Genomic DNA, 27,410 nt, shown 5'->3' on the forward strand with positions numbered 1-27,410 from the left:
CGCACGTGTGTTTGTAGCGCAGCGTAACTGCATGCGTCCTGCGTCCCCTGCACAGTCTATGGAGATTGTGCAGGGGCCGTGCGCACGTGGCGTTTTATTGCCGAAGCGCTGCGTTCTTAGAAGTGACATGTCACTTCTTCCGTGCGCTTTGCCGGCAGCTCCTGCTCTGTCTATGGCAGGAGCTGCAGGCAGAGCGCATGGAATCTGCTTCACTACGGACATTTCTGCAGCGATTTAAAGCGCACATGTGCTCTTCAGATCGCTGCAGAAATTTCTGCAGTGAACTGTACGCAACGTGCGCACATAGCCTTAAACCTTCCGCAGTCTTAAAGGGAATCTGTCAGCAGGGTTTTACAACCTCATCTAAGAGCAGCATGATGTAGGCCGAAATCCTGGATCCAATAATGTGTCACTTAGATTACTGGGTGCAGCCATTCTGACACAATCAGAATTTTTAAATGAAGCAACACAGCAGAGGTCAGAGAGCTGTCCCGCCCACACCAGGCTCTCTATGAGGGGCTGCAAATTAGGCTACTTTCACACTTGCATTGTGTGGCGCATGTGACTGATGCGTTGTAAATAGTGTGATAATAAAGGCAACAGATTCCTGTGAAATAACGCGTTACGTTCTTTTAGTTTTCTTTAGCCGAGAGAGAGAGCCCCCATCATCACCGCACACACCGGCACTACCGCCCCCAATTATCACCGCACACACGCAGGCACTACCGCCCCCATCATCACAGCACACACGCAGGCACTACAGCCCCCATCATCACAGTACACACGCAGGCAGTACCGCCCTCATTATCACTGCACACACCGGCACTACCGCCCCCATCATCACCGCACACACCGGCACTACCACCCCCAATTATCACCGCACACACCGGCACTACTGCCCCCAATTATCACCGCACACACCGGCACTACCGCCCCCATCATCACAGCACACACGCAGGCACTGCAGCCCCCATCATCACAGCACACACGCAGGCAGTACCGCCCTCATTATCACTGCACACACCAACTGTTACGGGGGGACCGGCAGATTAGGACCAGGGGTATATATCCCAATCGCCAGTCGGGGCCCACCGTGCTCCAGATGGTAATGGAGCTGCTGGCACCCTGTGGGTTAGGCGGAGACTATAGAGCTGGATGGCTCTGAGATAACTCAAGGAACCGGTCACGTGTGTAGGGACACGTCAGACCGGACGACAACCCAGTTAGCGTTTCGGTGGAGCGGACGTTACTCCGACCACGTGTGTAACAACACGTCAGGCCGGATGGTAACCAGTTAGCGTTGACCGAGAAGACCGCTGCGACAGTGCCCTGTCGGCCACGTGTGTAAGACACGTCAGACTGAGTGGTCCTCCGATTAGCGTTTCTGGCCACCACTCGACTGGCCACGTGTGTAAAGGACACGTCAGACCAGGTAGTCACACCAGTAGCATTTGACTGTGAAGCCGAGGAGGATAATAGGGTTCACACACCCAATCCAGGAACACCCTGTTAACTTCACAGGGGTTCTGGGGTGCGCTGTCCGTGCGCGTAGAGGGCACAACCGGACAGGTGGCGCAGCAGGTACTCTGTCCGTGTGCGTAGAGGGCACTCTCGGACAGGTGACGCAGCAGGTATTCTGTCCGTGTGCGTAGGAGGCACAACTGAACAGGTAACGCAGCAGCCGCAGCCCAGTTAACGCCACTGGACTGCTCTAGCACATCAGGAACGGTAGCAAGGAAGCACGGCGCCTGACCCTCATGTGCTGAGCCACGAATCTTGGCGTGACAGGCACCGTTCGCCTAGCCCTACCTACCGCTTCCAACAAGGCTTATGCCACCAAGAACTCTAAATGAAGACTGCGCACCTCCATGTTGTCTCCAGCCCCTTTTATAACCTGGGTCCGCCCCAAACCCAGGGTGGAACCACCAAGGTCCAATAGCAGAGTGCCATGTCATCAGTGACGTCACGTGCGACCTATCCGGAACCACCACGTCATTGATGACCTCATGGCAGCCACGCCCCAAAAACTTCACCAGTCATCGTCTGACGACCAATGGTGAGGTGCCAGATCATAGGGGCGGGCCTCTGCGAGCCAGTCCGGAGTTGCTACGTCATCAGGACACCTGACACCCTCTGCCCTATCAGGGCCTGCCACCTCACGGACATGCTCAGTGAGGTCCTTACCGGACCTAGCCTCTGATGCACTAAGTGCCTGAGCATGCTCAGTAGCCTGAGCAACAGGGTCAGAAAGCAGACTATCAGTGTGAGCATGCTCAGTAGGCACATCCCAGAACTTAGACACAGCACGAAGTCCAAGTACCTGTGCAAAGAGGCTGTTAGGGTTAATTGTGGGAGCATGCTCAGTAGCCTGAACTGAGGACTTAGTCTCAGACATAATACAATCAGGCTGAGCATGCTCACTAGGCAAAACACCGGGCTTAGACTCTGGCTGGGATAAATCGGCGCACGCATGCGCACTAGCCGTCTCTCCACACTTAGACGTCGTGGAAGGAGCAGCCAACTGGACGACCCGAGGCACGGCCAAGAACGGCAGCCGGCGCCTGGGCGCATCAGGAACCACAGCAGGCTGCTTGCGGCTATGGCGGCACCGGCTCGTAACACCGGCACTACCGCCCCCATCATCACCGCACACATGCAGGCAGTACAATCCCCATCATCACAGCACACACGCAGGCACTACCGCCCCCATCATCACTGAACACACGCAGGCACTACAGCCCCCATCATTACCGCACACACGCAGGCACTACCGCACCCATCATCACCGCACACACACCGGCACTACCTCAGTGACGTTCCTGCTGACAGCGCGATTCACTTCAGCTTCTCCATGGAGCTCACAGCGGTGTTCTGCGGCCACTCCTGTCAGCTTCCGATGTAGCAGAGCTGAAAGCATCGTGGGACCTCGTGTGCATTACGTCGGACCTGGAGGAGTATATGGAGATTAATAAAGTGGTGATAGAGGGTGTTTTATTGTCTTTTATTCCAAATAAAGGATTTTTTTTGGGTGTATGTCTTTATTTACTTTCACTTACAGGTTAATCATTGGGGGTGTCTCATAGACGCCTGCCATGATTAACCTAGGACTAAAGGCTTCTTTACACACAGCGTCATCGCTAGCAATGTCGCTAGCGATAGCACCTGCCCCGTCGTTTGTGCGTCATGGGCAAATCGCTGCCTGTGGCGAACAATATCGCTGTTACGCGTCACACCAACTTACCTTCCTAATGACGTCACTGTTGCCTGCGAACAGCCTCATTTTTAAGGGGAAGGTTCATGCGGTGTCACAGAGACGTCACACAGCAGGCCACCAATAGAAGCGGAGGGGTGGAGAGCAGCTGCATGAACGTCACTCCCACCTCGTTGCCGGAGGACACAAGAATGCTGTTGTTCGTCGTTCCCAGGGTGTCACACATAGCGATGTGTGCTGCTTCAGGATCGGAGAACAACCTGCGTCCCAAATGCGTAACGATATTTTGAAAATGAACGACGTGTCAACAATCTACAATTTGGTGAGTATTTGGGATCGTTAGCGGTCGCTTGTAAGTGTTACACGCAATATCGTCGCTAACGAGGCCGGATGTGCATCATGAATTCCGTGACCCCAGCAACATCTTGTTAGCGATGTCGTTGCATGTAACGGGGCCTTTAGTGGCAGCTATGGGCTGCCATTAACTCCTTATTACCCCGATTGCCACCGCACCAGGGCAATTCGGGATGAGCCGGATAGAGTCCCGGGACTGTTGCACCTAATGGATGCGGCAATTTCGGGTGGCTGCTGGCTGATATTTTTAGGCTGGGGGGCTCCCCATAACTTGGGGCTCCACATCCTGAGAATACCAGCCTTCAGCCGCCGTGTGGCTTTATCTTGGCAGGTATCAAAATTCGGGGGGGGACTGCACGCCGTTTTCTTTAAATTATTTATTTATTGTACTGCACGATATAGACCCGCTCACCAGCGGCTGTGATTGGTTGTAGTGAAACAGCTGTCACTCAGCGTAAGGGCGCATCTGACTGCAACCAATCATAGGCGCCGGTGGGCATTGGAGGCAGTGAAAGTGTGGCGCCCTGGACTAGCCAGGTCGTCACAGATAACACACAAACACCCCCACCCCTAGGACAGCAACATTAGTCAAACACAAAACCCTTGTTGCCTCCCTCCAGTGTCTGATGTCCACACCAGGTGGGGGCGGGGCCAAGGCAGTTGGCCCCACCCACCGAGGAGTTCACAGGCCTGGAGGCAGGAAAAGTGAAAGTTTAGTCCAGGAGGTGGAAGTGAGACGAGTAAACACTTGGGTGTCTGGGTTGGAGCCCAGGCACTGACAGCAAGGTTGGCAGATGGTGGTGGCCGTCTGCAGGAGTGGTGGAGCAACGTGGAACAGTAGGACCGGGGTCGGGCGTTGGCCCGCCGGTACCGACCGGGGAGCGAAGTGAAGCCAGCACACACAGGCAGGGCCATCGGACCCCGACCAGGCTTGGAACCGCTGACAACAGTCAAATTTGAATGTGACTGGAACCCCAGGGGTTTCCTAACAGCAAAAGTCCCGATTGAAGGCAACCGTCCACACCGCCAACGGCTAGAGACCCAAGGGCCAGCGCCTGCGGGCAAACGGGCTCCTCCGGCATCCATACACCGGGAAGCGGACTACCATTGGGAATCCATCGTAGTCAAACAAGAACACTAAGGTGCAGGGAGAGACAGCCACCATCACCTGTCCAGGGAGAGATACAGCAGCCGGCTGTGGGACCCGTCCATCCAGCCGTTTGGTTTACCGGAGACTTTGTGCCTCATTTGCTGAGTGAGTACATCTGTGCCATCCGGCACTGCGCCGTGCTGTCCCAGCAACCCTGCACCTCACCGGCCCTGCAGCCCCATCATATCACCGGGCCCCGGGACCACCAACCCCTACCCATGGAGGGGGTAAACAACATCCGAGCTGCTCCCCACCATCACTCCCGGGATCCCCGTCACCAGCAGCGGTGGTGCCCATCTTCACCACAACCCATGGGTGGCGTCACGGACTAAATCCCCCAAACCAAATCACCTCCCCCTTTCACTCACGGGCGAGGAGCGCCGCTCGAGTCCCTGGATCCAGCCCACCGCTCGAGCCACCGAGCAGCAGCGCCGGACCAGAACGTTAGCGCAGCGTAGTGGCGTCTCCTCCTCCGCCCGCGACAAATATGAGATGGAATAATTAGCGGCCGGCATTTTCAAAAGCAGGAAAAGCCGCCAGAGTAGTGTGACAGCTGTGCAGTGCCAACCAACAGACCGACCAACAGAGAGAGAGAGACCGACCCACAGAGAGAGAGAGACTGACACACACAGAGAGACCGACCGACATACAGAGAGAGAGAGAGACCAGGAGTGATTTTAAACGATTTAGAATGTTCTGCTGGACATGCTGAGCATGTTCAGTAGAACGTGACGGAATCCTGCACTGGAATCTGTCGCCAAACGCATGCCGACGGAATCCTGCACCATAGACATTCATTATGCCTCTTTACAGATCCCTACGGAATCCTGCGAAGTGCGTTTTTTTACAGCAACAAAAAACGCTATATTCTGCGTTACATCCGCCCGGCGCTCAGTCAAAATAACGACTCAGCGTCAGCCGGCGGATGCAACGCAGACACTTGCGTCGCAGTGCGTCATCAATACAAGTCTATGGGATACAGCGTAAGCCGTTAACGGATTGCGCTACTTTCCATAGCTGCCGATTGCGATGAACGCAAGTGTGAAAGTAGTCTAAAGCGGGCTTTACACGCTGCGACATCGCTAATGCGGAGTCGTTGGGGTCACGGAATTCGTGACGCACATCCGGCCGCATTAGCGATGCTGTTGCGTGTGACACCGATAAGCGATTTTGCATCGTTGCAAAAACGTGCAAAATCGCTAATCGGCGACATGGGGGTCCATTCTCAAATCTTGTTACTGCAGCAGTAACGAGGTTGTTACTCGTTCCTGCGGCAGCACACATCGCTGCGTGTGACGCCGCAGGAATGAGGAAGTTCCCCTTACCTGCCTCCCGGCCGCTATGAGGAAGGAAGGAGGTGGGCGGGATGTTACGTTCCGCTCAGCTCCGCCCCTCCACTGCTATTGGGCGGCGGTTCAGTGACGTCGCTGTGACGCCGCACGGACCGCCCCCTTAGAAAGGAGGCGGTTCACCCGTCACAGCGACGTCGCCGGACAGGTATGTATGTGTGACGGCTGTTGTGCGGCACGGGCAGCGATTTGCCCGTGTCGCGCAACAGATGGGGGCGGGTACCCACACTAGCGATATCGGGACCAATATCGCAGTGTGTAAAGTAGCCTTAAGTCTATGGCTTTACCCAGAAAGAAACGAGATAGGATGGTGAAACTTTACATTTATTCCACATACTCTCCACTGATGTCAACACACTTCTTACATTGGTATTCCAAGTTCTGTAAGCCTAGCAAAAAGAAGAATTTCGCTTGTGCCTCAAACCATGCATCCATAACAGCCATGACCTCAGAAATGGTGTGAAATTTGCTACCTTTGAGGTTTTTCTTCAGGTTTGGAAACAGATGATAGTCGGAGGAAGCTACATCTGGTGAATAAGGTGGGTGGTCAACCAGCTGAAAGACCAGCTCTGCCAGTTTTGCTTTGGTCACTTGTAAAGTGTAAACGGAAGCATTGTCTTGCAGGAACAAGATTCCTTTGGACAGCTTGCTGCACCTTTTGACCTTCAGAGCTGCCTTCAATTGGTCCAAAAGTTCAATGTAAAGCCTGCTTTACATGTTACGATTTCGCATACGATATCATATGCGATCGTAACTGCCCCCATCGTATGTGGGGCACGTTCAATTTGTTGAATGTGCCGCACAAACGATTAACCCCCGTCACACGTACTTACCCGTCCATACGATGTGGGCGGCGAACGTCCACTTCCTGGAGTGGGAGGGACGTTCAGCGTTACGTGGCAGCCGGCCAATAGAAGCGGAGGGGCGGATATGAGCAGGATGTAAACATCCTGCCCACCTCTTTCCTTCCGCATTGCCAGCTGGAGCCGCGGGAGGCAGGTAAGATCTGTTCAATGTTCCCGGGTTGTCACACACTGCGATGTGTGCTGCCTTGGGAACATTGAACATCCCGACATGCAATTCTTCAGGATTCAACGACGTGTATGCGATGAATGATTTAACGTTCAATCGCAATCGCACGTAGATGTTACATGCTACAATGTAACTTATGATGCCGGATGTGCATCACTTACGACGTGACCCCGCCGACACATCGTAAGATATATTGTAGCGTGTAAAGCGGGCTTAATACCTTGCATTCATGGTAGAACCCTTTTGAAGGTAGTCCACTAGCAGCAAACCCACCTTATCCCAGAACACAGATGCCATCACCTCAGTGGCTGATTTTTGCACCCTGATCTTCTTTGGAAGAGGAGAACCACTGTGCCTCCATGCTTTTGACTGCTTCTTGTTTTCAGGGTCATACAAATAAATCCAGGTATCATCCATAGTGACCAGTCGATCCAGGAAGTTCTTATCAGTCCGGAAACGCTGACAAATGGATGGGGAAGTGTTCACTTGCATGCTTCTCTGATCTGTTGTCAAACATTTGGGGAACCACTTTGCAGATAACTTCCTCATGTGCAAATGTTCATGGATAATGACACAAACACGTTCACGGGAAATCCCCATGATGTCTGCTATTGCTTAGGCTGAAATTCCTCAATACTCCAGTGTGAGGTTGTACACAGCATCAACAATCTCCGGAACAACAACCACTCTGTCATCCAGGAAGTTCCTCCTCATTTGTGCTTAAGTGGCCCGTTTTAAATTTGGCAACCCAGTTCTTAACCGAGGAATATGAAGGGCATTGATCCCCCAATGTCTGCGACATATCACTATGAATATCCTATGTGGACTTTCATTGCAGAAACAAGAATTTTATCACTCCTCTGCTCTCAGTTGTTGTGAATATCGCATTAGGCTCCGCCATTTTGTTTTCCTGGGTGCGTAGAACACTCTTGCCATAAGCAACAAGCACAAAATTTTGAAAACATTAAACACAAGGCTTTCATGTGGTGTAACATTCATTACCATAGAAACAAAAAAAGATCACAAAGCCAAAGACTTATCAATAGCCCCTTGTATAAATATTATACTTTGATAGTGAGGTGTCAATCAAGAGGAGGGAGCGTGTCAGACTGTTGTGTGACTTTCTAATGCAAGCAAGTCCTGCTGGTTATACAAACATAGCAAATGAACAACAGATCGGACTTTGACAAGAGAGCCATCCCTGAATTCTATATTTCTGTCTTCAGATTACATACCAAAAACATGCTGACACATTCCTTTTAAGAAGGGGTGGATCATTGGTTCATTGATATGGTTGAGAGTTTCACACTCATAGCAGTCATGCTGACTGCCCGTCTGGCATGAGTGATATCTTACCTGAATATGTTGTTATATGACAGCTCAAATGGTATGTAGCGCACGCACAGCCAGGCGTTGTACAGGCCTCGGCTACACTTGTGCACTGCTTGTGCTGGATGCTGACACAGCATAATGTGATTATGGATCTATCCAGGGCACCGGCAATAAAGAGGACTGCTAGTGTGATGCCCTGGACTAGTCAGGTCGTCCCAGGTAGTCACACACAACACCACACCCCCTCCCGATTAGGTGACATCAGTCAAACTAAAAACCTTGTCACCACCCTCCAGGTTTGATGTCCACACCAGGGGGGCAGAGCCAGGTGGTTGGCTCCGCCCACCGAGGAGTTCACAGGCCTGAAGGCAGGAAAACGCTGACACAAGTTCAGGTTGACAGTGCAGAGTAGTTTTGACAGTGAAGGAGGGAGATTGAGTCCAGAGGCAGACCTGCGCCCAGGCCTGCCATAGACTACTCCGGTGGCTGGGTCGGAGCCCAGTCACCCTTGGCAAAGAGGCAGACAGTGATGGCCACCTGCAGGAGCTGGAATTACAGCCGGTGGAACCGTAGGGACCGGGGTCGGGTGGTGGTCCGCCGGTACCGAACCGGGGAACCGATTGGAAACCGGAGCACTAGGAGGGGTACTCAGACCCAGTACAAAGCCCTGAACCGACAGGGCCGAGTCGAATCAACTGATTGCGGACTGGACTTTAGGACCTATCCCACACAAGACCCGTTAGAAGACAACAGCCCAACCATACAGGGTAAAGCCACCGCCAACGCATAGAGACCCAAAGGGCCAGTGTCTGCGGGCAAACGGGCTCCTACAATACAAGTCGGGGAGCGGACTACCGGTGTCTAGGCATAGGAGTTAAACATTTACACATAGAGGTGCAGGAGAAAGGCGGAAACCACCAACCTATACCGGGAGAATCTGCAGCCGGCTGCGGGCCCCGTTCATCACTCCGTTTGGTTTACCAGAAACTCCAGTGTATTGTGTCAGAGTGAGTACACCAGTGCCTTCGGGCTGCGCACCGCACCGCACCGCACCAGCGTCCAACCCGCTATCCCGCCTCAGCACCTCCCTCGGGCCCCTGGAACCATCGCTCCCCTACCCACGGAGGGGTCAACACCAAGCTGCGCAACACCGTCCCTGGGAGGCCTAGTTAACGGCAGCGGTGGTGTCCATCCATTCACCACAACCCGTGGGTGGCGTCACAAACTTACAATCCAAGCCAAACAACCGCGGCCCCGGCCGTGGAACTCCTCACCCAAGTCCCCGCGTGTAGCGCCAACCCCCTTGCAGAGCGACGTGACTCCCGGGTCCGTGAGAGGCTCGAGCCACCACCCGCAGTACGAGCACGGATCCTAGCGGCTCGGTGGTCACAGCCGAGCTCGTGGGGCGGTACACTAGCATGGCAATTTAGGAGAGAAACCTTTTTTAATGGCTATGTAGGAGTAATTATTCTTGGCAAAGAAATGAGAATTCGTCTATATTGTGCATTATATATAGTTATAATTTTACCTGTTAGAAGATAAAGGTTATGTTATAATTAGGTAATACGTATAATTTGTTACCAATGATAACTTTATTTGCTTATGGCAGGGCTGATTTTCGCTCTATGTCCCAGCAGATTCAGTGCAGGAATCAGATGCTTCACATACTGCTGCATTAATGGGCTGTATATGGTTTGTACAGATAACCTTGGGCGGTGAATCTATGCGCCTGGCATCACTACGACACTGCACACTGCTAGAGACAATAGACATTTGTCTTTCTGGAGATTTATCTTCTCTGTAGTGTAAAGACAAAACAGTTTATTCTATTTGTAGAAATATCTATGATGTGGTAAAACCCCAGAAAATCTCACATTCGTGCAGAAGAAGCAGTGATGTTATTTCTTACAGTGTGCCACTAGGAAGCAAGCCCTAAAATGCTGCTGCTCATCTCCTCTCTTGCTGGAGATCACGTCAGGGGGTTGTGATTGGTTGTTGCCATGATATTTTCTCTGTAGCTGGGTGTTCTGATTGGTGGCCTTCATCTACAATTTCCATAAATGGGGTCGATTTGAGTTCTGTATCCACAGACGGTGACATCACAGATGTAACGCTACATAACTGATTAATGCCTAAGCTACCAGAGACCCGCAATGCTTAACACATTCATTGCCAAAAGATAGTCCTAGGATTTGTCTTTGCCGTTTAGACTCTGGATAAAGGAAACTGTAATGCTTAAAATATTTAGTAAACTATGTTCACATAATGTTTGGGGGTATGCTTGTAGACTGTAATGAGCTGGATTATACAAAGAAACCTGTCAAGAGGATTTTATACCTCACACTGATGACATATGAGGACAGGTGATTTCATGCTGATTAAATCCACACTTTGATTGTAGAAATTGGTTGTTTAGTTTCCAGCAAACCCAGCATATATGCAAATGATCTGCAAGTGCTCCAGGGAGGGACATTGCACTTGCAGCTCTCCTGGCCGCACTCCCTATTTCCTGCCTGCCATCTGCCTTGTGTGTCTGTCCGGTCATTCTCATGTCAGTGACTTACTTACCTGTCAGTCAGAACAAGGGTAGGTACAGGGAGGGTTTAAAACTAGAACATGGTTTTCTAGACTCAAGGCATGGGTTTAATCAGGATGAAAGCACCTGTACATACATGCCATTAGTTTGAGGTGTAAAAAAATCACAACAGGTTTTCTTTACTTTAGAAGTCAATGTGCGACATGTAGAACTATATACACTCACTTACATCAGGGCTATGCTTCACTTCAGACCTCAGGAGATTTTGAGCGTGATTGTCACTTGCAAAAAAGACATTTGTTTTGGCTTGAATCACACTTGCTGTTTTTGATGCAGGTTTTTTAAGGAGAAATCAAGAGTAGATACAGGAAAAGAGAATGATCTTGTGTTTGGTCGTACTCCTAGCATAGGCCTTTCACAGTCAATATCTACAACTGTGTTTTCTTTGTGATTTTGTGTAGGTGTGTGCAAGAATTGGACTAGTTGGCTCTCCAGCCTCATATGATCAGCTAGTCCGTCAGGTAGAGGACCTGAAGAAGGAGAATTCTCACCTGAGGAGGGAGCTGCAGGATAACAGCAGCCAACTCAGCCGCCTTGAACATGACACATCTGACATGAAGGTGAGAGTGAAAGAATACGTCATTAGATGGCATTGGTGGGCTTCCATGAGCGTGTACTTTACTGATCATTAAATGATGCCAAGTACCATGCATTTTCTGTATCGCTAAAGTGAGAACAACTGCTGGGACATAACTCAGCCTCAGGCTATGACCGCACTTTATGTTCAATTCTGCAGCGTGTAAGTCACTGCGTGTGCGTCTCCGAACGCAGCCAAAAAAGCTGTGTTCTGAGACGCATTCGGCAGAACGCAAAGTGCGGACATTTCTGGAGAGAATTCATGCGTTCTGGATGCTTGCACTGCCATAGACAGAGTGAGAAAAGTATCCAGAGCACACATTTTTCACAGTACACACCCACTCGGCTCTGCAGCATCCCCATAGACTTGCAGCAGAGCCAAGTGGGACCGCACTGTCACTGTCATGGCTGGCTGCGGGACAGTGCCGTGCGATCAGAATGAACTCGGAAGAACTTCACCTGACTTCATTGTGATCGCGCAGCTCTGTGCGTGTGCCGCAGCTTGATTTGCGGTCACACGTAAAGGACTCACCTGTGATCGCAAATCTCCTGAGTGACTGCAGTGAGCCACGCGATTAGCTGTGCTTTCACTCAGGTTACTCGCGGTCACAGCTGCAGTCTTCCACCTGAGAGCGGTGGCCGTGAGTAACCTCAGTGACAGCACAGCTGATCGCGCGACTCACTTTAGCTGGTGCATGGAGCTCACAGGAGCGGCGGTGTTCTACTGCCGCTCTTGTCAGCTTCCGATGTAGCAGAGCTGGAAGCGTCATGGGACCTTGCGTGGATTACGTCGGACCTGGAGGTGTTTTTGAGGGATTAATAAAGTGGTGAAAGAGGGTGTTTTTTTGTCTTTCATTACAAATAAAGGATTTTTTGGATGTGTGTGTTTATTTACTTTAACTTACAGGTTCATCATGGAAGGTATCTCGGGGAGACGCCTGCCATGATTAACCTAGGACTTAGTGGCAGCTATGGGCTGCTGCCATTAACTCCTTATTACCCCGTTTGCCACCGCACCAGGGCAATTCGCGATGAGCTGGTAAAGTCCCGGGACTGTTGCATCTAATGGATGCGGCAATTCCGGGCGGCTGCTGGCTGATATTGTTAGACTGGGGGGGCTCCCCATAACGTGGAGCTCCCCATCCTGAAAATACCAGCCTCCAGCCGTATGGCTTTACCCTGGCTGGTATCCAAATGGGGGGGGAAACCGCACGTCGTTTTTTTTTCATTTATTCATTTTTTTTTTTTACTGCTCGATATAGACACGCCCATCGGCGGCTATGATTGGTTGCAGTGAGACAGCTGTCACTCAGCATGGGGCCGTGTCTGATTGCAACCAATCATAGGCGCCAGTGGGCGGGGGAAGCAGGGAATACGTGAAGGATTAATGAGCGGCCGGAATTTTCAAAACACAAGAAGCTGCCCCAGTGTGAACGCCGTGCTGCGCAGTGCCGGTGATCATGGATCGGTAAGTATGAGAGATTGGGTGGGAGGGAGAGACCGACATGGACAGAGAGAGCGATAGAGACATAGAGAGAGACTGACCGACAGACCGACCAACAGAAAGAGAAAGACGAAAGACCTGCCTTTGTTATGTTAAATAAAAACATGTGGATCGCAATAATAATGCAGTGCAAACGCACTGCTTAACATTTTAGCAGCGATTTTCTACAACTCATTGATTTCAATGGGTATAGAATGCAGACAAAATGGCAAAAACAATTGAGATGCTGCTTCTTTGAACGCAGACTTTTTGCCCAAAATTATGCAAATTAAACGCAGCATTTGGAAACGCAAAGTGGGGACAAGAAATTCACATTTTCCATAGACTTTGTTGGAAAATTAAAACACATGCCTTTTGGCATGAAAACGCTGCAGTTCAAAACGGACCTAAAATGCAGCTGAAAAGCAGGTGGAAATGGAAAGTGCGGACACAGCCAAAGGCAGGTTTTTCATCTTTCTCTCTCGGTCGGTCGGTCGGTCTCTCTCTCTATGTCTCTATCTCTCTCTCTGTCCATGTCAGTCTCTCCTTCCCACCCCCCTCTCATACTCACCGATCCACGATCACCGGCGCTGCGCAGCATGGCGTTCACACTGTGGCGGCTTCTCTTTTGAAAATGCCGGCCGCTCATTAATCCATCACGTATTCCCTGCTTCCCCCACCCACCGGCGCCTATGATTGGTTGCAGTCAGACACGCCCCCACGCTGAGTGACAGCTGTCTCACTGCAACCAATCACAGCTGCTGGTGGGCGTGTCTATATCGAGCAGTAAATAAATAAATAAATAAATGGAAAAAAAACGACATGCGGTACCCCCATTTGGATACCAGCCTGGGTAAAGCCATATGGCTGGAGGCTGGTATTTTCAGGATGGGGAGCTCCATGTTATGGGGAGCCCCCCAGCTTAACAGTATCAGCCAGCAGCCGCCCGGAATTGCCGCATCCATTAGATGCGACAGTCCCGAGGCTTTACCGGCTCATCCCGAACTGCCCTGGTGCGGTGGCAAACGGGCTAATAAGGCGTTAATGGCAGCAGCCCATAGCTGCCACTAAGTCCTAGGTTAATCATAGTAGGCATCTCCCCGAAATACCTTCCATGATGAACCTGTAAGTTAAAGTAAATAAACACACACATCCAAAAAATCCTTTATTTGTAATGAAAGACAAAAAACACCCTCTTTCACCACTTTATTAATCCCTCAAAAACACCTCCAGGTCCGACGTAATCCACGCAAGGTCCCACGACGCTTCCAGCTCTGCTACATCGGAAGCTGACAGGAGCGGCAGTAGAACACCGCCGCTCCTGTGAGCTCCATGCAGCAGCTGAAGTGAGTCGCGCGATCAGCTGTGCTGTCACTGAGGTTACTCATGGCCACCGTGGAGGACTGCAGCTGTGACCGCGAGTAACCTGAGTGAAAGCACAGCTGATCGCGTGGCTCACTGCAGTCACTCAGGGAATTTGAGATCACAGGTGAGTCCTTCACGTGTGACCGCAAATCAGGCTGTGACACAGGCACAGAGCTGTGCGATCTCAATGAAGTCGGGTGAAGTTCATCCGAGTTCATTCTGATTGCTCAGCACTGTCCCACAGCCAGCCATGACAGTGACAGTGCGGTCCCACTCGGCTCTGCTGCAAGTTTATGGGGATGCTGCAGAGCTGAGTAGGTGCGTACTGTGAAAAATGTGCGTTCTGGATGCTTTCTCTGCCATAGACAGAGTGGGAAAAGCATCCAGAATGCACAGAACGCATGAATTCTCTCCAGGAATGTCCGCACTTTGCGTTCTGCCGAATGCGGCTCAGCTTTTTCGGCTGCGTTCTGAGACACACACGCAGTGACTTACACGCTGCAGAATTGAACTGCAAAGTGCGGACATAGCCTTAGAGAAAATATTCAGGTAAAAGCTGAAGGGGCAAAGATCCTTTCACGGTTTCCTCTGGTGTTCGGTGGGAGTCCCAGCTCAAATCATTAATGCATTTTCTGACATATCAATGAGGTCTCAGAAGATAGAAAAAAATGAACATACACTTTCAGATCATTTCAACTTTAATTTAATAGTGAGAGCTTTTTGTGAAATATTCATTCAGACCTGTAGTAATGGGATGATAGTATAATGTCTGCCTGGAAACAGTGAAGAGAAGCCAACCTTCTACAATGACATATTTGCAAATGGCAATTTACTTAATTGCTTGGCTAGACCTACTCTGATGTTAGTCAGTTTGAGGCATAACTGCTCATTAACAGGAAAACTAATGTTTTTTTTTCCTTTTCCATACAGAGAAGATCTATTCGTTTTCTTACATAATACAGAGCTGATTGCACGGCAATGCATCATATGTGCAACTCAATGTGGTCACCCCCAATGGCACCATTTTACAGAGTCCTATTAAACTATCTCTTTTATAGGATATAGCTATACACACCCCTGACAGACACTACATGCCAGCGTCACCTCACAGTAGACTCTTCATGTGTCACACTAAATGCAATTAAATAAATTCTAAAGAAATCAGTCCTGTTGAGCACTGCACTGGAGTAAGATGCACAAAATTCATTAAATTGCTGTGCCTTACAGCTGCCATTGCAAGAAATCTACTCCAGTCCTTGACATGATCACAATATGTGCCATGTTTGTGATGGAAATCTGAAGACTTTATAGGCTGCGCTTCCAGGATACTATACCTCTTCTGCAACGGTCCGCTTACTAGTCAGAAAGTGGAGCTCGCAGGGACTGCTGCCAAAAATCACAGAATCGTCTTCTGGCCTTTCGTTTTACATTGCGTAGCTGCTGCTATAGTTGTGTGTTAGTTTACGTTCTAAATGATCCAGGACCATGCGTTACATGTAAAAGGAAGTATTTAAAAAGCAGACCCTAATTGAATAAATAAAAATAATGGTTATTAACCATTCCAGCGATGTTGACCCTGGGTCTCACAGGTTTGAGTGGCATTGTTTTGCCAATCGAGCCCTGCAGCTAATGAGTGTATGCTATTGGGCTGCTGCACTCTGACTTTTCTCACTTGTCCAACATTTCACCAGGGGATGTTGGAGCACAGCAGCCCAATAATAGTCCAGGTGTGGAAAACGTCTTCAATACAATGCAGTCAATGAAAAAAAGCAGCCTTACTTCCTACTTGTGTTCTTAGTTTTGGATATCATTTTGTGTGCAGGGCACATAGAATTCTTTCAGGTGTCATGATGAACTCCTAGTTACTTGATATTTTATCACACGCTCACATTTGGGAAAGCACAGTTTTTTGAGTGTTTTGACATTTGATGAAAATGATGTAACATTGCCCACACTAGGTCTGGAGGCCAGAGCACTATGACATTTTGCATTCCCCAAACAGAGACTTCATTATAGTCATGATTTTATCTGTATCTGTTCACATAGTTTCCTATATTTCCCCTTCCGCTTGACTAGCCACTGTGATCAGTCTGGAAAAAGAGTATACGATTATGGAATGTATACCATGCGATCAGTAGCCAAAGGGCATGAAAGAACCAACTAGCCTGTGGCTTGTACAAAAATCTAAGCATCTTTTTTTATTGTATCTTGATCTTAGGAGGTTTTAAAACATCTTCAAGACAAACTTGAACAGGATGTAGGGACAACGACAATGCAGTCAGATGTACTGGACCAAATGAAAGGTGAGTAGCACAAGCCGAGTACGTAATGATTATTATTTATTGTATTGAAACAAGGGACTTTTTAGTTTATTTACGCAGCAATCATACAATGATAACTGGTAGCAAAATTATAATTTTCTTAGAGTGTTCGTAGAAAAGTTAAAAGCAACATTTTCCTTTCATTTGTTAGCGTCTGTAAACACACAGTGTGTAAGTGGGCCCTTCTTGTAAGATGTCAGAGATGGGGCTCGGAAGTTATCGTGTCTGTCTCCATCTCCCCTCGACAAAAACACGGAGTAAAAAAAATGCAGCACCTCACTCCTTCCTGTTTAGTATTTACTACTTTACACCACAATTATCGGGACTCAAGCAGTTCTGTATTGTGAAGAAGGAAGAAGCAAAACAATATTTATCACAGGGGATGTGACCATGAAAAGGCATCGATGAGTAGGTGCATGGTTGGCTTTAGCTATGTGCGACTGGTGTGGTCACACAGGGCGCCGGCTAGCAGAATGCAGAGGGGGCACCACAGCCGCAGGGAGACCGAGACAGCAATTAACTTTTATTTGCTGCTCCCGCTCTGCTCAGGTTCCAGCAGAGGCGCCCTCCCCTCCTCTGGGCTCTGCGTCTTGTCTTCTCCCTTCTTCACCACAGAGAGGGAGGAAGTCTGGCACACTGAGACACCAGTCATTGTCCCGGTAGGCCTCCGAACCAGGACATAGAGGGGACCCGCCGGCAGGGGAGGCACTGCCATCAAAGATCACAGGTTCTGGCCCCAAATATCTTGCTGAGAGCCACTAATCTTCTGCAACTGCCACATTGAACTGTGTCAGAGTCATATTGCCCCCGATACAGTTCAATCCTTGCTCCATGCCCTATCACTGCCCATCTCTTAAGCCGCAGATCGCTACAGGCCTGTGGGTTAGGAGACGTTGGTGTGCAAAAGAGGGCAGCGTTGTGACGCCATTGCATCGTGCTGCTTCTGCAGGCCACTATAGAAGAGTAGATGGAGGCTTTGGTGCTGAGTATCAGGATTAGGTGAGTATAATCTCTCTTTTGTATGTGTCTCTATGACATCTGTAGGGGCTCCTGCTGTATATAGGAGTCTATGGGGTGGCTTCTGCTGTATATAGGAGGCTATTAGGTGGCCCCTGCTGTACATAGGAGGCTATGTGGGGGCCCCTGCTTTATATAGGAGGCTGTGTGGGGCTCCTGCTGTGCAGAGGAGGCTGTGTGAGGGCTCCTGCTGTGTATAGATTATAGATGTAGTATGGCTCCATCCTGTGGACCCAAGGATGGGCAGATAGCCACTGGCTCCCTGTTCTGCACTTGCTCTGCAGCTGTGAGCCCCTAACAAGCATAATAACATCAGGGGGGGCCTGTGACGTGATGCCAGTATGCCATGCAGCTGTAGTCAGGGTGGGTGCAGACCATGTGTAGGGGTAATATATATTATACTCCTACATATGCCCTGCACCTGTCACGTATAGTGATTATATTTGTGTAGTTTACGTGTTTGTTATTCTGAATATTGACCTGCAATATCCTAAAGGTGTGTAAAATGCGCTCTGTTAGGATTTCATTTGCCAACTCGAGTGGTCATGTGATCGCTCACATGTGATTTGCAGCTTGTGGTTATCCGCCGAATGGTGTCTACTCCTGTTTCTCTGAATTGAAAATTATAACAATGAGAGAAGCAGGAGAAGACGTTATTCGACAGATGACCCCCAGTCTGCAAATCACTTATGAGCGATCAGATGTTGATGACCACTCAAATCAGCAACTTAAATTCTAACTGAGCGCATATTACAAATTCAGCCGGTCAGTGTACAGAATGTCAAACACAGGGTCGACACTGGTCAGTCTAGGACAGCAGAGCAGGGAGAAGCCTCCGGGGACTGGCCTCCGGGTTGCATCATCCCCAGACAGATATTAAATGTATGTTTTATCTGAAATGCGGCAACATCAGAATAAAACATACACGACTACAATAATTGAGCCGATGTCGGATTTCTGCCACCCAGGGGTCATGCAGGAGATATAAGCTGTCAGGTTCCTTATCTTGTAGCAAAATAGCATTGGAGTCTCATACTTTACATGGCATCACTGCTGTCTGCACATGTTTTTTTGATAGTATGAAAGCCTTTCTATCACTATAATGCATCGTCAGCAGCTGGGGTGTATTATGAGGTTCTGCAGCAGCTGAGGTGTGTATTATGAAGTTCTTCAGCAGCTGAGAAGTGTATTATGAACTTCTGCAGCAGGTGAGTTTTGTATGATGAGGTTCTACAGCAGCTGAGGTGTGTATTATGAGGCTTTGTATCAGCTGGGTTGTGTATGATGAGTTTCTGTAGCAGCTGTGGTATGTATTATGAGGTTCTGCAGCAGCTGAGTTGTATATGATGAGTTTCTGCAGTAGCTGAGGTGTATATGATGAGTTTCTGCAGCGGCTGAGGTGTGTATAATGAGGTTCTGCAGCAGCTGAGGTGTGTATGATAACAAAAAGGAGACAGTTTCACACTGCAGTGCTAAGTTATGTGGAACAATGAATATGGGAATATAGACATGCGTTACTGCTATGAAAAACATGTAAAAGTTGAGATACTTAGCAGACAAAATTGGCCAGATTTTATGTGAGCCCAACAGCTAGTGGCAAGGTGACCTCATTTTTGTTGGGTCCCTATCAAACAATGTCTCTATTTGGGTGAAAAAACCCTACAATTTATGGGTGGACAGGAACCTGCAAATGGAGAATTAAAATTACCTGAGCCTGAAGAGCAGGAGTGCTCAATCAGAAGGCATTGATAGGGATACAACAAAAATGAGGTCGCCTTGCCATTGGCTGTTGATCTCCCTTTTGTTTCTATGTTTCATATTCAGTTAGCACCTGTTCACATTAGAAAGATAGGATGTGCCATCAGTCTTTTTCTTAGATTATAGGTTTATGCCTTCTGATTGAGCCCTGCATGACTGTAATAAATACACAGTGATATAGCTGTGGTACATCTTAGGCTCCAATCCCACAATCAGTGTTTGTTGAGTTTTTGAAGCTACAGAATTCCCGCATCTTATGTTCCTTCCATTTTTCATTACGTTTTTGACATTGCTGTTTTTTGTCTCTGTTCGGTGTGTCATCTTTCAAATAAAGCTGCTTTGTTTTTGAAACTTCCTGGTATTGACATTCTTAGGTGCTGATTATATGCACCTTTGATGTGTTTAAACACACTAAAAACACATCTGCGGGGTTTTTTACCAGCAAATTTTCCACATCTAATGCAAGTCTATTGGGAAATTATGCCCAGAAAACTCAGCATATTCACAAGAGAAATTGACATGCTGCAGATTAAAAAAACGCAGCTTAAAAAAAAAGAGTAGACATGAGTTTTATATAAATCCACTTGCTGGTATGTGCGTGGTCGTAACCATGGATACAAGCCATGGAGAAAAAGACATGGATCGCACATCCCAAAAATACATTGATCTAAAAGCCGCTAGGCAAAAATTTAAATAGAACATGAGGTTCTTAGTTACCATTCTGATCAGACTGTATTAAGCCCACTGCCACGTCACGGCAAACCTCTTGAGTGGGTCCCTAATCTAAAGCCTTTATGGTGCGGCACTGTGCACCAACCACTGCCACAGCGACAAAGCACCAGCAAGGCAGGCGACCTGGCGCCTCACAGCACCCACTCAAGAGGTTTGCCGTGACGTGGCAGTGGGCTTAATAGAATCTGATCAGAATGGTAACAAAAGAACCTCATGTTCTATTTAATTTTTTGCCTAGCGGCTTTAGATCATTGTATTTTTGGGATGTGCGATCCATGTCTTTTTCTTCATAGTATGGTATTTATATCAGTCTATCCCCCTCTTTTTTTGCTTGGATCTGCACTCTCCCCATTTGGCACAGGTGATTTTAATCAGCAGGAGACTGCAAGAGGGGTCAGCCTTCTTTTTGCTCCCAGTTCACATATGGGAGTCAGTGGGAGGTGAGTGTACAGCTCCTTTCACTGTGTGCTGGTGCTGTGTGGTGGCTGCTGTTGTGGTGGTGTGGTGTCAGTGGGGCGGTGCGGTGTCAGTGGGGCGGTGCGGCCTGGAGCCTTGGGGGCTTTGCCTTGCAGCATGGGTGCTGTGAGGCACCAGGTCGCCCGCCTTGCTGGCGCTTTGTCGCTGCGGCGGTGGTCAGTGCACGGTGCCGCACAAAAAGGTCAGGTTAGGGACCCACTCAAGAGGTTTGCCGTGACGTGGCAGTGGGCTTAATACAATCTGATCAGAATGGTAACAAAAGAACCTCATGTTCTATTTAATTTTTTGCCTAGCGGCTTTAGATCATTGTATTTTTGGGATGTGCGATCCATGTCTTTTTCTTCATAGTATGGTAACCATGGATACCTAAGGTCCTGCAATTCCCTGCACAGAAAGTATGTGACATACTGAATCAGGAGAACTAGACTACATTTCTAATTGGAGGTATTGGCTAATATTATTAGAATTACACCTACTAAATTATGGAATAGGATCTTGGAGATGGGAATAACCCTTTACAGATGCATCTTTTTCTATCACTACAGACCCTACCTGATCGTTTCATACCCTCTGGGCTTCTTTTACACATAGTGCACTCAGTTCTGGACTTCTTTTACATATAGTGTACTCAGTTCTGGGCTTCTTTTACATATAGTGCACTCAGTTCTGGGCTTTTACATATAGTGTACTCAGTTCTGGGCTTCTTTTACATATAGTGTACTCAGTTCTGGGCTTCTTTTACATATAGTGCACTCAGTTCTGGGCTTCTTTTACATATAGTGTACTCAGTTCTGGGCTTCTTTTACATATAGTGCACTCAGTTCTGGGCTTCTTTTACATATAGTGCACTCAGTTCTGGGCTTCTTTTACATATAGTGCACTCAGTTCTGGGCTTCTTTTACATATAGTGCACTCAGTTCTGGGCTTCTTTTACATATAGTGCACTCAGTTCTGGGCTTTTTTTACATATAGTGCACTCAGTTCTGGGCTTCTTTTACATATAGTGCACTCAGTTCTGGGCTTCTTTTACATATACTGTACTCAGTTCTGGGCTTCTTTTACATATAGTGCACTCAGTTCTGGGCTTCTTTTACATATAGTGCACTCAGTTCTGGGCTTCTTTTACATATAGTGCACTCAGTTCTGGGCTTTTTTTACATATAGTGCACTCAGTTCTGGGCTTCTTTCACATATAGTGCATTCAGTTCTGGGCTTCTTTTACATATAGTGCACTCAGTTCTGGGCTTCTTTTACATATAGTGCACTCAGTTCTGGGCTTCTTTTACATATAGTGCATTCAGTTCTGGGCTTCTTTTACATATAGTGCACTCAGTTCTGGGCTTCTTTTACATATAGTGCACTCAGTTCTGGGCTTCTTTTACATATAGTGCACTCAGTTCTGGGCTTCTTTTACATATAGTGTACTCAGTTCTGGGCTTCTTTTACACATAGTGTACTCAGTTCTGGGCTTCTTTTACATATAGTGCACTCAGTTCTGGGCTTCTTTTACATATAGTGTACTCAGTTCTGGGCTTCTTTTACATATAGTGCACTCAGTTCTGGGCTTCTTTTACATATAGTGCACTCAGTTCTGGGCTTCTTTTACATATAGTGTACTCAGTTCTGGGCTTCTTTTACATATAGTGCACTCAGTTCTGGGCTTCTTTTACATATAATGTACTCAGTTCTAGGCTTCTTTTACATATAGTGCACTCAGTTCTGGGCTTCTTTTACATATAGTGCACTCAGTTCTGGGCTTCTTTTTACATATAGTGTACTCAGTTCTGGGCTTCTTTTACATATAGTGCATTCAGTTCTGGGCTTCTTTTACATATAGTGCACTCCGTTCTGGGCTTCTTTTACATATAGTGCATTCAGTTCTGGTCTTCTTTTACATATAGTGAATTCAGTTCTGGGCTTCTATTACATATAGTGCACTCAGTTCTGGGCTTTTTTTTACATATAGTGTACTCAGTTCTGGGCTTCTTTTACATATAGTGCACTCAGTTCTGGGCTTCTTTTACATATAGTGCACTCAGTTCTGGGCTTCTTTTACATATAGTGCACTCAGTTCTGGGCTTCTTTTACATATAGTGTACTCAGTTCTGGACTTCTTTTACATATAGTGCACTCAGTTCTGGGCTTCTTTTACATATAGTGTACTCAGTTCTGGGCTTCTTTTACATATAGTGCACTCAGTTCTGGGCTTCTTTTACATATAGTGTACTCAGTTCTGGGCTTCTTTTACATATAGTGTACTCAGTTCTGGGCTTCTTTTACATATAGTGCACTCAGTTCTGGGCTTCTTTTACATATAGTGCACTCAGTTCTGGGCTCTTTTTACATATAGTGCACTCAGTTCTGGGCTTCTTTTACATATAGTTCACTCAGGTCTGGGCTTATTTTACATATAGTGTACTCAGTTCTGGGCTTCTTTTACATATAGTGTACTCAGTTCTGGGCTTCCTTTACATATAATGCATTCAGTTCTGGGCTTCTTTTACATATAGTGCACTCAGTTCTGGGCTTCTTTTACATATAGTGTACTCAGTTCTGGGCTTCTATTACATATAGTGCACTCAGTTCTGGGCTTCTTTTACATATACTGTACTCAGTTCTGGGCTTCTTTTACATATACTGTACTCAGTTCTGGGCTTCTTTCAGATATAGTGTACTCAGTTCTGGGCTTCTTTTACATATAGTGTACTCAGTTCTGGGCTTCTTTTACATATAGTGTCCTCAGTTCTGGGCTTCTTTTACATATAGTGCACTCAGTTCTGGGCTTCTTTTACATATAGTGTACTCAGTTCTGGGCTTCGTTTACATATAGTGCACTCACTTCTGGGCTTCTTTTACATATACTGTACTCAGTTCTGGGCTTCTTTTACATATAGTGCACTCAGTTCCGGGCTTCTTCTACATATAGTGCACTCAGTTCCGGGCTTCTTTTACATATAGTGCACTCAGTTCCGGGCTTCTTCTACATATAGTGCACTCAGTTCTGGGCTTCTTTTACATATAGTGCACTCAGTTCTGGGCTTCTTTTTACATATAGTGCACTCCGTTCTGGGCTTCTTTTACATATAGTGCATTCAGTTCTGGTCTTCTTTTACATATAGTGCATTCAGTTCTGGTCTTCTTTTACATATAGTGCAATCAGGTCTGGGCTTATTTTACATATAGTGTACTCAGTTCTGGGCTTCTTTTACATATAGTGTACTCAGTTCTGGGCTTCTTTTACATATAATGCATTCAGTTCTGGGCTTCTTTTACATATAGTGCACTCAGTTCTGGGCTTCTTTTACATATAGTGTACTCAGTTCTGGGCTTCTATTACATATAGTGCACTCAGTTCTGGGCTTCTTTTACATATACTGTACTCAGTTCTGGGCTTCTTTTACATATACTGTACTCAGTTCTGGGCTTCTTTCAGATATAGTGTACTCAGTTCTGGGCTTCTTTTACATATAGTGCACTCAGTTCTGGGCTTCTTTTACATATAGTACACTCAGTTCTGGGCTTCTTTTACATATAGTGCACTCAGTTCTGGGCTTCTTTTACATATAGTGTACTCAGTTCTGGGCTTCTTTTACATATAGTGTACTCAGTTCTGGGCTTTTTTTTACATATAGTGCACTCAGTTCTGGGCTTCTTTTACATATAGTGCACTCATTTCTTGGCTTCTTTTACATATAGTGCACTCAGTTCTGGGCTTCTTTTACATATAGTGTACTCAGTTCTGGGCTTCTTTTACATATCGTGCACTCAGTTCTGGGCTTCTTTTTCGTATAGTGTACTCAGTTCTGGGCTTCTTTTACATATAGTGCACTCAGTTCTGGGCTTCTTTTACATATAGTGCACTCAGTTCTGGGCTTCTTTTACATATAGTGTACTCAGTTCTGGGCTTCTTTTACATATAGTGCACTCAGTTCGGGGCTTCTTTTACATATAGTGCACTCAGTTCTGGGCTTCTTTTACATATAGTGCACTCAGTTCTGGGCTTCTTTTACATATAGTGTACTCAGTTCTGGGCTTCTTTTACATATAGTGTACTCAGTTCTGGGCTTTTTTTACATATAGTGCACTCAGTTCTGGGCTTCTTTTACATATAGTGCACTCATTTCTTGGCTTCTTTTACATATAGTGCACTCAGTTCTGGGCTTCTTTTACATATAGTGTACTCAGTTCTGGGCTTCTTTTACATATAGTGCACTCAGTTCTGGGCTTCTTTTACATATAGTGTACTCAGTTCTGGGCTCTTTTACATATAGTGTACTCAGTTCTGTGCTCCTTTACATATAGTGTACTCAGTTCAGGGCTTCTTTTACATATAGTGTACTCAGTTCTGGGCTTCTTTTACATATAGTGCACTCAGTTCTGGACTTCTTTTACACATAGTGCACTCAGTTCTGGGCTTCTTTTACATATAGTGCACTCAGTTCTGGGCTTCTTTTTACATATAGTGCACTCAGTTCTGGGCTTCTTTTACATATAGTGCATTCAGTTCTGGTCTTCTTTTACATATAGTGCATTCAGTTCTGGGCTTCTATTACATATAGTGCACTCAGTTCTGGGCTTCTTTTACATATAGTGCACTCAGTTCTGGACTTCTTTTACATATAGTGTACTCAGTTCTGGGCTTCTTTTACATATAGTGTACTCAGTTCTGGGCTTCTATTACATATAGTGCACTCAGTTCTGGGCTTCTATTACATATAGTGCACTCAGTTCTGGGCTTATTTTACATATAGTGTACTCAGTTCTGGGCTTCTATTACATATAGTGCACTCAGTTCTGGGCTTCTATTACATATAGTGCACTCAGTTCTGGGCTTCTTTTACATATAGTGCACTCAGTTCTGGGCTTCTTTTTACATATAGTGCACTCAGTTCTGGGCTTCTTTTACATATAGTGCACTCAGTTCTGGGCTTCTTTTACATATAGTGCATTCAGTTCTGGGCTTCTTTTACATATAGTGCACTCAGTTCTGGGCTTCTTTTACATATAGTGTACTCAGTTCTGGGCTCTTTTACATATAGTGTACTCAGTTCTGTGCTCCTTTACATATAGTGTACTCAGTTCTGGGCTTCTTTTACATATAGTGTACTCAGTTCTGGGCTTCTTTTACATATAGTGCACTCAGTTCTGGGCTTCTTTTACATATAGTGCACTCAGTTCTGGGCTTCTTTTACATATAGTGCACTCAGTTCTGGGCTTCTTTTTACATATAGTGCACTCAGTTCTGGGCTTCTTTTACATATAGTGCATTCAGTTCTGGTCTTCTTTTACATATAGTGCATTCAGTTCTGGGCTTCTATTACATATAGTGCACTCAGTTCTGGGCTTCTTTTACATATAGTGCACTCAGTTCTGGACTTCTTTTACATATAGTGTACTCAGTTCTGGGCTTCTTTTACATATAGTGTACTCAGTTCTGGGCTTCTTTTACATATAGTGCACTCAGTTCTGGGCTTCTTTTACATATAGTGTACTCAGTTCTGGGCTTTTACATATAGTGCACTCAGTTCTGGGCTTCTTTTACATATAGTGTACTCAGTTCTGGGCTTCTTTCACATATAGTGTACTCAGTTCTGGGCTTCTTTTACATATAGTGTACTCAGTTCTGGGCTTCTTTTACATATAGTGTAGTCAGTTCTGGACTTCTTTTACATATAGTGCACTCAATTCTGGGCTTCTTTTACATACAGTGTACTCAGTTCTGCGCTTCTTTCACATATAGTGTACTCAGTTCTGGGCTTCTTTCACATATAGTGCACTCAGTTCTGGGCTTCTTTTACATATAGTGTACTCAGTTCTGGGCTTCTTTTACATATAGTGTACTCAGTTCTGGGCTTCTTTTACATATAGTGCACTCAGTTCTGGGCTTCTTTCACATATAGTGCACTCAGTTCTGGGCTTCTTTCACATATAGTGTACTCAGTTCTGGGCTTCTTTTACATATAGTGCACTCAGTTCTGGGCTTCTTTTACATATAGTGCACTCAGTTCTGGGCTTCTTTTACATATAGTGCACTTAGTTCTGGGCTTCTTTTACATATAGTGCACTCAGTTCTGGGCTTCTTTTACATATAGTGCACTCAGTTCTGGGCTTCTTTTACATATAGTGCACTCAGTTCTGGGCTTCTTTTACATATAGTGCACTCAGTTCTGGGCTTTTTTTACATATAGTGCACTCAGTTCTGGGCTTCTTTCACATATAGTGCATTCAGTTCTGGGCTTCTTTTACATATAGTGCACTCAGTTCTGGGCTTCTTTTACATATAGTGCACTCAGTTCTGGGCTTCTTTTACATATCGTTTACTCAGTTCTGGGCTTCTTTCACATATAGTGCAGTCAGTTCTGGGCTTCTTTTACATATAGTGTACTCAGTTCTGGGCTTCTTTTACATAGAGTGCACTCAGCTCTGGGCTTCTTTTACATATAGTGTACTCAGTTCTGGGCTTCTTTCACATATAGTGCACTCAGTTCTGGGCTTCTTTTACATATAGTGCACTCAGTTTTGGGCTTCTTTCACATATAGTGCACTCAGTTCTGGGCTTCTTTCACATATAGTGTACTCAGTTCTGGGCTTCTTTTACATATAGTATACTCAATTCTGGGCTTCTTTTACATATAGTGTACTCAGTTCTGGGCTTCT

General features: G+C 46.8%; 1 protein-coding gene across 1 annotated transcript in view; it reads left to right on the forward strand.

The window, feature by feature from the left end:
* APC2 (APC regulator of Wnt signaling pathway 2) overlaps positions 1-27,410 on the forward strand; it is a 135,241-nt gene that overhangs the window by 32,338 nt on the left and 75,493 nt on the right. Inside the window, exons 3-4 of the mRNA XM_075353140.1 lie at positions 11,426-11,584; positions 16,667-16,751. Coding sequence (XP_075209255.1) covers positions 11,426-11,584; positions 16,667-16,751 — 244 coding nt within the window. The remainder of the gene's footprint in view (positions 1-11,425; positions 11,585-16,666; positions 16,752-27,410) is intronic.

Source organism: Anomaloglossus baeobatrachus, chromosome 1 (genome assembly GCF_048569485.1).
Source record: "Anomaloglossus baeobatrachus isolate aAnoBae1 chromosome 1, aAnoBae1.hap1, whole genome shotgun sequence".
NCBI classification, from domain to species: Eukaryota; Metazoa; Chordata; class Amphibia; order Anura; family Aromobatidae; genus Anomaloglossus; species Anomaloglossus baeobatrachus.